A 13,751-nucleotide genomic window follows, 5' to 3' on the forward strand; every position below is an offset into this window, starting at 1 on the left:
TCATGTCATTTTTTACCAGCTTAAAAGTATTTTGAAAACAGTAGCACCTTTGTCCTCCCCTTCGGGGACAGAAATAGTCAAGTCTAGAGGGAAAGGAGGTGATTTACCAGGCTATCCCAGCACCCACAACTAACTAGCTTAGCAACCTTAAGGTAATCTTCAATATTCTGTTGGCATAAATCAACTTTTGATAATTAGTTTTTAAGAGGAAAAAAAGATTCTCAGATTGGAATCATTTTCAAGATCTTATGGTTTCTGTTGAAGACAGAGAAATATGAACTTTTAAAGATGACGAGATGAAAATAAAATCACTGTAAGAAAATAATTACAAAACAAAGGTAAAAAGATTATGGTTATCAACTTTAGTATTTATTGAAAGGTGGAAGACAAGGAAAATGCCTCTCAAACTCCAAAAACAAATCTTGCACCTTTGCTAAATGTTAAAATGAATTTTGAGATATTTGCTTTACATGACAATGAACTTGTCCAAAAAATAACTGAATGCAAATTTACCAAAACAGTGCTAATCTATTATTTACAAAAATGATCTTACCTGCCGTATGCATTTGGGAAAAAACTCTTTTACAGTCAGGAACACTAATGAAATCCCTTGAACCCTAACTCAAGAAATAAAATCTTTCCTACCCTCCATGACCCCCCCCCCCAAAGTCACAGAATGGATTAAAAATGAATATATATGGAAATAAACATATTTCCAATAATCGTACACACATGCACACACACACACACACACACACGGAGTGTTGTACTAGATCAACCTAATCTTTATTTAAGGTCAACAGCCTTAGTGACAAGGAAGATAATGAATATGGCTTTAGTAAAATTTTCAACTAAATATCACAAATGCTTAATTCCTTTGCTAGCTACCAGCTAACCTGAGTATGGAATATATATTACTTAGATAGCAAAACGGGTATGAAGAAAAGTAACTAAAAAAAAAAAAAAAAAGCACTATAGCAGACACCACCGAGGTACCTTAGTTTTTCTGTAAAGGTCTGTGTATCAATTTAATAATTTACATAAGAACTGTTTAGTCTATAAGATCATACAGAAACTATATATTAAGTGCTTTATTGTTCTGGTCCAATAAATTGGAAATAACAGCAAAAACCGTGTTCAGATAAAGAACTGGAATGCACTACTAGGAAACCATTAATATAATGCAATATTGAAATAGAAATTATCCGTGTGTAACAAAGGTAGTCAGCAAGTTCTCAGATTGCATCTGAAGATTTTAAAATGATAACCCGTAAGACAACATATGCATTATTCAAGGTGACAAGGCTGTATCTTGAAATTGGAGCCCACTGATTTATATTTCACCTGCATGGAGATGGATGCATTTTACAAAACAGTCAAATTTTCAAAATATGGAGAAGTCTGACTATAGGTTATATAGTAAACGATACCTAAAAGCAACCACCATGGTTGTTTTAGATAGGTCTTTAAGTTAAAAGTTTAAGGCTCATATATTTTGAAGGGATACCCTAAAGACATTTACAATATGATCTCATGCATCTACGTGTATGCTACTGGAAAACTGGAACTAAAACAAACCTTGTTAAATACTTCACCCTTCAACTAAAAAAAGAAAAACAGAACATTTTAACCACATCCCCTCCTATTTCTCAATACTGGTTTGTTATGAACTTTCATCTCCCAAAAAGAAAGGTGCAAATATATAAATTTAGCTTAAAAGAGAAGACTAAAGTGGTGAGAGACAGGATAAAACTGTAACATATAAAACAAAATCCCTATTTACATTATCATGATTTATATCTTCCTCATCCCATGAAAATTCCTATGTTGCAAATACATATATTGATTTCCTACAAACCATCGAAATTTCCTACAATATTTAACTGTCCTTTTAAACCGGGGTCCAGAAATGACATCACTGCTGCAGTTTACTTTTTCTGATGAAATGCCTCTTTCTAAGTGGCTTCTCCCTAACCAGAAAGATAAACAGTTTTATGGGTACCATAAATGAGGCTGGGTCAGAAACCAATGAAATGGGAATAGCAACACCAGCCTAAAAGGTAGCACAAAGAACCCCTGCTGAAAGTCATCAACCAAAATATTAGCCCAGAAAAATACCAAAAACAAATAAAATAGATTTGCAATGAGCAGAGTTCCTCACATCAAAGCTTTCATTAAAGACATCTGTTTGACTTTTAATGACAGCAGTGGAAGCAGTCCATCATTGCAGAGATGTGTCTGAATCGTCTTCAGCGAGGCACCGGCAATCCTGTTTCCTCCTCCGATTGCCCCTCTAGAGCTTCTTTTGAAGAAGGGCTCTAAGTTGTTTACCTTGCCAGGGCAGAGAGAGGGATCCTTAGAAAGACGAGGTAACACATCTTATTGTGTTAGTTATCTCTCTGTATATGGCAGCTGAGTCATTGCCCTTATTTTAAGATTTTGTATTTGCCATATTTTCCTCCTGTTCCACAAGAAAATTGTAAAAGAGGATTATAACTGCTCACAATTAAACTTTCTGTAACTAAAGATATTTACTCAGCTAGTACTAAGTATAGTATAGGTGCTTTACAGTAAGAAAATCTCCTCCACTTCTTACTCCATACATTACAAAGAAAATTTGTTAGGGCTATGTAATCTGGCCACACAACTTGATTAGTTAGAAGGAATAGATAGCACTAACAGACCTTGTTTCTCCCAACTTTATAAAATTGTTTCTCTTACCTAAACTGCTTTCTTAATGTTGAATATAAATATTTTAAAATGTTTTCCAGGGAGTAGGGCTAGAAAGTTTCACATACTCATCTTATTCAGCAATTTAAGAAGTTATGCAAAATATGATATACATATATATATTCCCATACATACACACATATATAAATATGTTTTCATAACTGAATCTTGGTTTTACAAAATGCTTGCACAGTGTGGGGAATTTAAATATTCACTAGATTTGAACACAGACATTTGCACTCCATTACCACTTGAAATGGATATACCAGCAGAAACATAATAGATCAAATAAATGATTTAACTGAATTGTCAGTTTGTCTTTTTGCAGACCCAACAGAAAACATATTTATTACTATGAACCTTTATTAAGTGGCTCACATTTCAGTATAAATCACACTAAAAAGATTTTTTAAAAGCTATTTACACTACAGTGCTGACACATTTAAAATGAAAAAAAAAATCGGTATAAATAAGCTCTATGGAAAAGCCTTAAATTGTCGAAAAAGAATTCTGGCTCATATTACAAAAAATATATATATATGTTAATGTCAGCTCTATTCTAAAACCTACAACTCCATCAAATGACGTTTCAAAGCCGCCTTCTGCTTACGCCTGCAGGTTTACAGTGCGTCTGGCCCTACGCGCTTCAATGCTTCACAGTTGAGGACAGGCACTGAGGAATGTTACAAAGCTACAGGAACTAGATTTCGTAACAGACTTAGGGGCAAGTCCTTGGCTTGCTTTCAGAATTCATGAATCTTTATTACATTATTAAGTTTAAAAAAAAAAAAGAATAGTAAATGGTATGTACAAACTTAGCACAAAACATCGTCCTCTTTCCTCTCCTGCTCTGAGCGTGCGGAGCTGTGCTGCCTGGCATCAACCAGACTTAGGAGGCTTCCCGGGCACAAGCCTTCCTGCAAATCTTTGTTGCTATTTTCAAATTGAGAGTCCACGTCAATCTTCAATTCTGTAAATTGAACATGATCCAATTTTGCTTTAACATTCCTGCCATCCATGTTACTCGGTGCTCTAGTCTTTTCAGGAATATACACATTCACAGGTTCTTCCTTGATTCTTACAGATGCAAGAGGTTCATGTTTAATCTGCTGTAATCCATATTTAGAATGAAGTTTGTCTGAAAAAACAGAATCCAAGGAGGTTCTGCTTACAGCACAAATCACATTGTCAGCGTGAGGTCCAAGAACTGATGATGTGGAACCTGGTGATGTGCCTGTTTCATGAGTCGCTGTATTCTGAGCAGGGTCCTCCTCTGAGTGATACAGCTTGAGCCGAACGTGCCATGCTAAACTGCACACAGCTGAAACTGTCTTGAATTGATGAACAACATTTCTTGGGATAAAATAAATGTCATTATCATACAGCTGAATCCTGGCATAGCGAATGCCTTCCCTCCTCAGTTGATTAAGTTTTGCATCATCAACCCACTGGACACACTAAAAGAAGAAAACAAGGAACATCAATAAGTCTTTTCCACAATACAAATGAAACTGAAGACCATCATGGTTTAAAATATACCTGAGACAGTGGAGGTTCATGTAAATCTAACTGCATTCGTTGAACTACTTCTAAGAAATCTTCAGCATGAAAACAAATCACATCTTTGGTTATTCGGGGTTGATCAGGCCTAAAAAAGAATATGAGATAATAAAGAATCTGCCATTACTGTTTCACTCTGTTAATCCTTATTAAAGTCAAAGCAAAATTGGCTTAAGGTCAAAACCCAAGTACTGTCTTAGAAATAAAGTTAAATTATTAGAATACCACTTTACATATTTCAACAAAGGGGTTTCAACCTAAACACAGATAAAAACAACGAATTTCATTTTATTATAGCTATGTGTAACTATATTTTGAAAAATTAAAATGATTTGAATAGGTTATGCAAATCAAAGAAATGAGTGTTTTGTCTTAAAGTTAAGATCAATACTTCAATAAATTAAGTATTAAAATTGAAAATACCACCTAAAACTTAGAGGTAACTATGAGGGAAAGGGAATACTTTCTTCAATAGACACACACATAACCGCAACGGTACCTAACCCCCTAAATAACTCTTAATAAGTTAAGAGGCATTCATTAGAAAAGTAGTAATAAAAACTGTTACTGCTCTTTCTGCTGGAGTTAACAGTGTCTTTAAATAGAATTCTAAAAAATTCCCAATTTCTTCAATTAATTAGGAATACACAAATACATTTTTACAGAAGATGCTCAAAAATGGATTTTGGAATGAAATTCCAAGCAACGTAAATACCAAAAAGAAAATTATACCAAGGCAAATCATAACCAGATTTTTACGAACAGTGATAAAGAGAAAATCTAAAACTCACGCATTACGTAAATACTCAGGGAAAGAAGAATAAGAATGACTGCGGGCTTCTCATCAGAGACAATGCAAGCAGAAGAGAACAGACCATCTTTAAAGCATTGAAAGAAAACTCCAATCTAGAATTCTATATCCACCAAAAATATCCTTCAAAAATGTGAAATAAAACATTTTCAGACAAACAAAAGCTGAGAGAAACTGTCACCAGATGACCAGCACAACAAAGAATGTTACAGGAACTTCTTCAGGCTGAAGGAAGACGATACTTAAGATGAAAATGTAGATCTCTTTAAAAGGAAAGTAGAGCACAAGTAACAGTAAATATCAAAGATATTTTATTGTCATTTTTTAAATCTCGTTAGAAATAACTCCTTAAAGTCAAAGTAAGTAACATATCAGGCAGTTTATAGCATATGTAAAATAAAATGAATGATGATAATTAACACAAAGGCCAGAAACAGGGGTGGGGTGGAGGTGGATAAATGGCAGTATACTATTAAAAGGTTCTTACACTTTACATGAAGAGGTCTAATCCTTGAAGGTAGACTGATAACTTTAAAGCAACTACTAGTAAGCAAAAAGTGGAGGTATAATGGAACACTAAAAAAGACAAGAAAGAAAAGGGGGAAAAAGTAATGAAGGATAGAAGAGGCAAATGGGAAAATGATGATAAATTTAAATCCAAATTTACTCATATTATATGTAAATGGTCTAAATACTCCAATTAAAAGACAGAGATTATCATCAGATTAAAAAAAAGAGCAAGACTCAACTATATGATGTCTACATGAAACAGTAATATAGACACACAGGTTAAAAGACAAAGAATGGAAAAAATAAAACATGCAAACACTAATCACAAGAAAGCTAGAGTGGCAATACTGACATAAGACAAAGTAGATCTCAGGACAAGGAACATTACCAAGGATAAAAAGGGCATTTCATAATGATAAACAGGTCAATTCATCGAGAAGGAATAATTCTAAATGTGTAGCCACCTTAACAGAACTTCAAAATACATAACACTAAGAACATTATGCTAAATGAAAAAGCTAATCGCAGAAAACCACATATTCTATGATGCACTTATACGAAACATCTAACAGACAGAAAGAGAGAAAGTAGATTAGTGGCTGCATATAGCTGGAGAGGAGGCAGGAATGGGGAGTAATAGTTAAGGAGCACAGGGTTTCTTTTTGAGGTGATGAAAATATTCTATAATTGTGGTGATGGTTGCACAACTCTATGAATATACTAAAAACTACCGAATTACACAGTTTAAATTAATGAATTGCGTGGTATGTGAATTATATCTCAATAAAGCTATTACAAAATAAAAAATACACGGAGAAAAACTAGCAAAACTGAAAGGAGAAACAGTCAAATCCAATGTTACAGATGGAGATTACCAAGGAGACAAAAATTAGTAAGGATGTAGAGGACACGAAGCACTCTCTCAACAAAGCTGACCTAACTGACATTTACAGAGCGGGGTCCTCCCAACAAAAGCAAAACAGAGGGCCGGCCCCTGGCTGAGTGCTTCTGTTTGCGCGCTCCGCTGCGGAGGCCCAGGGTTTCCCCGGTTCGGATCCTGGGCGTGGACACGGCACCGCTCATCAGGCCACATTGAGGCGGCATTCCACATGCCACAACTAGAAGGACCTACAACTAAGATATACAACTACGTACCAGGGGGATTTGAGGAGAAAAAGCAGGGGGAAAAAAAAGGCAAAATAGACCTTCTTTTAAGTGTACATATAACATTCATCAAGATCGTCCACAGAACAAACCCCAGGAAATTAAGAAAGACTGAAGTTATACAGACTATGTTCTCTGACCACAAGGGAATTACACTGGAAATCAAACCACGCCCCAAAGAAGTCTGGAAAAAATCCTCAAATATTGGAAAGTAAACAATACTCTTCTTCTCAATAATCCATGGGTTAAAAAAAGACACCAAATGGGAAATTAGAAAAATTCTGAACTGTATAATAATAAAAACACAGTATCAAAATTTGTGAAATATAGCTAAAATAGTGCTTAGAAATTTAGTTTTAAATACTTATACTGGCACACCTCATTTTATTGTGATTCGTATATACTGCATTTTTTTTTTTTTCACAAATTGAAGGCTTGTGGCAACCCTGTAACAAATGTCTATCGATGCCATTTTTCCAAGAACACTTGCTCACCTCGTGTGTCTGTGTCACATTTTGGTAATTCTCACAATATTTCAAACTTTTTCATTATTATTATCTTGTTATGGTGATCTTTGACGTTACTACTGTAATTGTTTGGGGCACCATGAACCACACCCATATAAGACAGTGAACTTAATAGATAAATGTTGTGTGTGCTGACTCCTCCACTGACTGGCCATTTCCCCATCTCTCTCCCTCTCCTCTGCCCTCCCTATTCCCTGAGACACAACAATATTGAAATTAGGCCAATTAACAATCCTACAATGGCCTCTAAGTGTTCAAGTAACAGGAAGAGTCACACGTCTCTCACTTTAAATCAAAAGCTGGAAATGATTAAGTTTAGTGAGGAAGGCATGTGGAAAACTGTTAGGCCTCTTGGGCCAAATAGTTAGGCAAACTGTGAACGCAAAGGAAAAGTTCTTGAAGGAAATTAAAAGTGCTACTCCCATGAACACACGAATGATAAGAAAGTGAAACAGCCTTACTGCTGATGTGGAGAAAGTTTTAGTGGTCCACACAGAAGATCAAAGCAGTCACATTTCCAGAAGCCAAAGCCTAGTCCAGAGCAAGGCCCTAACTTCAATTCTGTGAAGGCTGAGGGGGTGTGGAAACTGCAGAAGGAAAGTGTGAGGCTAGGAGAGGTTGGTTCCTGAGGTTTAAAGTCGTCTCCATAACATAAAAGTGCAAGGTGAAGCAGCAGGTGCTGATGTAGAAGCTGCAGGAAGTTCTCCAGAAGATCTAGCTGAGATAATGAAGGAAGCTACAGTAAACAACAGACTTTCATGTAGATTGATTTTTCCTTCCTTACGTTGGAAGAAGATGCCATCTAGGACTAGCCATCATAGCTAAAGAGAAGTCAATGCCCGGCTTCAAAGCTTCAAAGGACAGCCTGACTCTCGTTAGGGGCTAATACAGCTGGTGACTTTAAGTTGAAGCCACTGCTCATTTACCATTCTGAAAACCCTAGGGCCCTTAAGAATTATGCTAAACTACTCTACCTGTGCTTAATAAATGGAACAACGAAGCCTGGATAACAGCACATCTCTTTACAACACGGTTTTCTGAATATTTTAAGCCCACTATTGAGACCTACTGCTGAGAAAAACAGATTCCTTTCAAAATATTACTGCTCAATGATAATGCACCTGGTCACCCAAGAGCTCTGATGGAGATGTACAAGGAAATTAATAATGTTTTCATGACTGCTAACACACATTCATTCTGCAGCCCATGGATCAAGGAATAATTTTGATTTTCAAGTCTTATTACGAAACATATTTTGTAAAGTTATAGCTGCTATAGATAGTGATTCCTTTAATGGATCTGGGCAAAGTAAACTGAAAGTCTTCTTGAAAGGATTCACCATTCCAAATGCCATTAAGAACATTCATAATTCATGAGAAGAGGTCAAAATATCAAGATTAACAGGAGTCTGGAAGAAGTTCATTGCAACCCTCATGGATGACTTTGAGGGGTTCAAAACTTCAGTGGAGGAAGTCACTGCTGATGTGGTGGGAAAACCATGAGAATCAGAATTAGAAATGGAGCCTGAAGATGTGACATGATTGCTGCAATCTCATGATAAAACTTTAATGGGTGAGGGGTTGCTTCTTATATAGATGAACAAGGAAAGAGGTTTCTTGAGATGAAATCCACTGGAGAACACACTGTGAAGATTACTGAAAAGACAACAAAAGATTTAAAATATTACCTAAACTTAGTTGGCAAGGCAGTATTAGAGTTTGAGAGGACTGACTCCAATTCTGAAAGAAGTTCTACTGTGGGTAAAATGCTATTAAATAGCATCGCATGCCTCAGAGAAATCATCTGTGAAAGGAAGAGTCAACTGATGCTGCAGACAGCATCCGTGTACTATTTTAAGAAACTGCCACAGCCACGCCAACCTTCAGCTACCACCACCCTCATCAGCCAGCAGCCATCAACATCGAGACAAGACCCTCCACCAACAAAGATTACAACTTGCTGAAGGCTCAGATGATGGTTAGTATTTTTTAGCAATATTTTTCAATTAAGATACGTGCATTGTTTTTTTAGACATAATGCTATTGCACACTTAATACACTATAGTATAGTGCACACCTAACTTTTATATGCACTGAGAAACCAAAAAATTCATGTGATTCGCTTTATTGTGGTGGTCTGGAACCCAACCCACAATAACTCCCAGGTATGCCTCTATTAGAAAAGAAGAGAGGTTTCAAATCAATCATCTATGCTTCTAACTTAAGCTGGAAAAAGAATAGTAAATTCTTCCTTAAAAGAAAAAAAAGAAGAGCAGAGACAATGAAATAGAAAACAGAAAAACAATAGAAAAGAAATCAATGAAATAAATGGCTGATTCACTGAAAAGATCAATAAAATAAATTCTGCCAATATATTAATATAAACACAAAAATTATTAACAATATTAGCAAATTGAATCCAGCACTATTTAATGTATCATAAATATTATCAAATGTGTTATATCATATATATGTCATATAATCATGTATATATCAGATATATACACATAAACAAACATTTCTGTATAATACAGAATAACCAAGAGAAGTTCTTAATCCCAAGAACAGAAATGAAATCTTGGAACTACAGGACCTTAGGGTAAATCTATGTTTAATTTTATAAGAAACTGCCAAACTTCTACAGTTCCCAGAGAAGTGTATGAAAGTTCTGGTTAATCCACATCCTCACTAGCTTTTGGCACTTTCTGTTTTTTTTTTTCCTTTTAGCAATTTTAGTGGGTGTGTAGTGTTATCTCCTTGTGGTTTTAACTTGCACTTCCCTTACGGTACAATTATATAGAACAACTTTTAATGTGCTTATTGGCCATTTGTGTACCTTTTATAAAATGTCTGTTCTAATCTTTTGCCCAGTTTTAACTGGGTTGTTTGTTTTCTTATTCTTGAATTGTGAGAGTTCTTTATATATGTGGACACAAGTCATACATACATGCACACACCTCAGACATTTTCTCCCAGCCTGTACCTGCCTTTCCATTAGCTTAATGTATCGTTTTCTTTTATGGTTCATCAACTCTTTGCCTACTGCAAAATTTTCTCTCATGTTTTCTTCTAGAAGTTTTATAGTTTTAAGGGTTACATTTAGTTCTATATCCTATCAATTTTTTTGTATGGTGTGAGAGAAGAGTCAAGGTTTTTTGGGGTTTTTTTTCCTGCCTTTTTCTCCCCAAATCTCCCCAGTATATAGTTGTATATTTTAGTTGTGGGTCCTTCTAGTTGTGGCATATGGGATGCCACCTCAGCATGGCCTGATGAGCAGTGCCAGGTCCACACCCAGGATCTGAACCAGCAAAAACCCTGGGCCACTGAAGCGGAGTGCGCAAACTTAACCACTTGGCCACGGGGCGGGCCCTTAAGGTTTGTTTTTAATTTTTCTTTTGGGATATGGTTACCCTGTTGTTCCAGCAGTGTTTCTTTAAAGACTCCCCACTGAATTATCTTGGTATCTTCATTGAAAATCAATGATAGGTCTATTTCTAGACACTGTTCTGTTCCATTGATCTTCACGTCTATCTTCATACCAATACCCCACTCTGTTAATGACTATAGCTTCATAGTAAGTTTTAAAATGACAGGTAGTGTAGTGTAAATCCTCCAACACTGTTCTTTCTTTTTCAAGACTCTTTTGCCTATACTAGGTTCTTTGTGTTTCTATAAGAAAACCTAGTGGGATTTTCATTAGGACTGAGATGATTTCTAGATCATTTGGCAAAGAACTGACACATTAATAATCTTGAGTCTTCCACTCCATAAACAAGGTATATCTCTACATTTACGTAAATTTTGTTTAGTATTTCACAGTTTTTTAATGCTAATCTAAGTGGCATTATTTTTTTATTTTTCAGTTTCCAAATGTTTATTGCCAACATACAGAAACACAATTGACTTTTCAATACTGTCTTATCCTGTGACTTTGATAAGTTTGCTTATTTATTCTAGTACTTCTTTTGTAGACTTAGAATTTTCTCTGTACACAACTATTTTGCCTTACTCTAAGACCCTGTAATTCCATTTCTACGTATTTACTGAAATGAAGTGAAATTATATGTGCACACAAAGGCTTGAAAGTGAATGCTCATGACAGCTTTATTCATAAAAACCCAAAACTGGAAACAAGTCAAATGTCTATCATCAGGTGAATGGATAAATCAGTTGCAATATATCCATACGATACACCAACTCAGCAACAAGAAGGAATGAACTACTAATACACGTAACAACATAGATGAATCTCAATAATATTACACTAAGTGAAGTAAGTCAGGCAACATATATGATTCTATTCACAAGAGATCCTGTACTAGGCACGGTTAACCTACAAAGACAGAAAACAGATTAATAGATGTCTAGAACTTGGCTAAGGATGGGGAAGATTATCTGCCAGGGGATATGAAGGAAACAAAATGTTCTCTGTTTGAGTTGTGGTAGTACTAACAGAGCTGTAGACATTTGTCAGAATACAGCAAACTGTACACGTATAATGAGTGTTGTGTTATTAGATGTAAACTATACTTCAGTAGTTGATTTTTTTTACAAACTAGACTCAAAGAAGGAACCTCAAATACATAAATCTATGTGAATCCTTTCTTTATAATACCTAGAGTGCTATAATTTGATCAATACTTCACAAGCCTATCTAGCTGAAGATTTCTTTGTAGTCTAAATCAATCCCAGTCTTTTATTTCAAATTGGTGTTAAACCCGGCTCTACGATAAAGTCAAGAATCTAATATTCTAATACCAAATGTCTTCTTGAGAAAAAGAGAACTCAAAACACCAAGATAAGTAAAAAGAGAAAGCACTAACTTTTAGTATTGCTTAATTTAACAGCAAGGAATAATAATAAAAGGATCACAGACTGCATCAGAGCCATGAAGCCCTCTTATAGCACTAACAAAATTATTTTCTTGCCATCTTTAGTTGTAAGAGATTAAAGCAGCATTGCTATAGGACCCAAATTGTATTTCACAATAGTGAGAAAACTCATAGCTAGCAATATCTCATTCCAAATCTTTCACAAACATATTCTTAAATCTGGCCAGCTAATATATTAGTAGTTTGACGACAGTCTTTTTTACTGTGAAATTCCTAGCCACAAAGGTGCTTTTCTATTCAATAAATATTTACTGGGAACTGTGGTGGGCCTGCGAAGGCCAGGACACAATCTCTGACCTCAAATCACATATAAAGGGGAGGAGAGCACATACACCAACAGTAAGTTAAAGCACCTAGGGGAGATTTATACCAAGTGCTCAGGCCATGAAGCAGAAACATTTATTTCCGAAAGAAAGCATAAATATGTGGCTAACTTTACTGAATACTATCTAGAAATCAGATTTCACCTTAAGTAAATCTTGATGCCACTCTTAAATCCTTTATAACTAACATTAAAAAAAAAATCTCATCAATTTGAAACAGGAGTTTATAAAGCTTTCCACAGAGATAAATTTGCCTTTACTCTTTGACAAAATTAATATTTTAAACCAGATTATAGGAAGAGCACAGAAACTACATGAGAACTAGAGATATTTGAAAATTACCATTTAACTTACAAAATTAATATTTTAAACCAGATTATAGGAAGAGCACAGAAACTACATGAGAACTAGAGATATTTGAAAATTACCATTTAACTTACAATTCAATTATAAAGCATTACTGAATTACAGACTCCTAATACAGTTTTGCTAAGGACCTCTCAGGGTTAGTTCAGCGGCACTGGCTGCTCTGTATACCTGAAACTGACAGCGCTCCATTTACGTTAAGAAAGGAGGTCAGTTTACACTGGCCTTCCCACTCAGTATTAATTTATAAAATATTACTATAAATTTTCTCTTCTGAACAAAGGGTCAATCCTTTATCAGTAGCCCTTGAAAATAAAATTCCCTCATGTAGAAAATACAGATTATATTTGTCATAAAGTCTTAGACAAATTTTGCAATACTGACTTTTATTTTCAGAATTAAACATTTTTTTACTTAGAAAAATTTCTTACATATTTAGTATCTAATTCAACTGCTTTAATAAGCAAAATAGCATATTCCAACTTAAATTCCATACCCAACTACAAAATTTGAAAACAAAAACCTAACTGAGCAAATTTATCTTACAGTATAAATATAGCTTTGCTATGTGTGGTTTTTCAATAAATGGAAAGTTTCTTAATATATGAGATGACACCTTAAGTATATTAAAGAATTACCCATTTTTTTAATCTATCAAAAGACTCAAAGTGAGACTTGCAAGCAAAGTCAGGAAAAATTAATACAGTAAGTAAACAGATCCTTAGTAGACTCAGAAAGGGAGCAGCCAGGTAGAACAGCATAAAGAGAAACAGAGGAGTGGGGAGTCAGACAGACCTGAGATCAGATCAGCTCCACCACTTATTAAGGGGACGACTATGAGAACATTATTTGACAGCACTGAGCCTCAG

At 35.2% G+C, this 13,751-nt stretch overlaps 1 protein-coding gene across 2 annotated transcripts in view; it reads right to left on the minus strand.

Annotated features, from left to right (window-relative positions):
- Positions 1-347: 347 nt before the first annotated feature.
- RSBN1L (round spermatid basic protein 1 like) overlaps positions 348-13,751 on the minus strand; it is a 71,864-nt gene continuing 58,460 nt past the window's right edge. For both annotated transcript variants that reach the window (XM_070617013.1, XM_070617012.1), the window contains 2 exons: positions 4,270-4,378; positions 348-4,187 (listed from right to left, as the gene is read on the minus strand). In XM_070617013.1, the coding sequence (XP_070473114.1) occupies positions 3,546-4,187; positions 4,270-4,378 (751 nt within the window). In that variant the 3' untranslated portion in view covers positions 348-3,545. The remainder of the gene's footprint in view (positions 4,188-4,269; positions 4,379-13,751) is intronic.

This window comes from Equus przewalskii, chromosome 4 (genome assembly GCF_037783145.1).
Source record: "Equus przewalskii isolate Varuska chromosome 4, EquPr2, whole genome shotgun sequence".
NCBI classification, from domain to species: domain Eukaryota; kingdom Metazoa; phylum Chordata; class Mammalia; order Perissodactyla; family Equidae; genus Equus; species Equus przewalskii.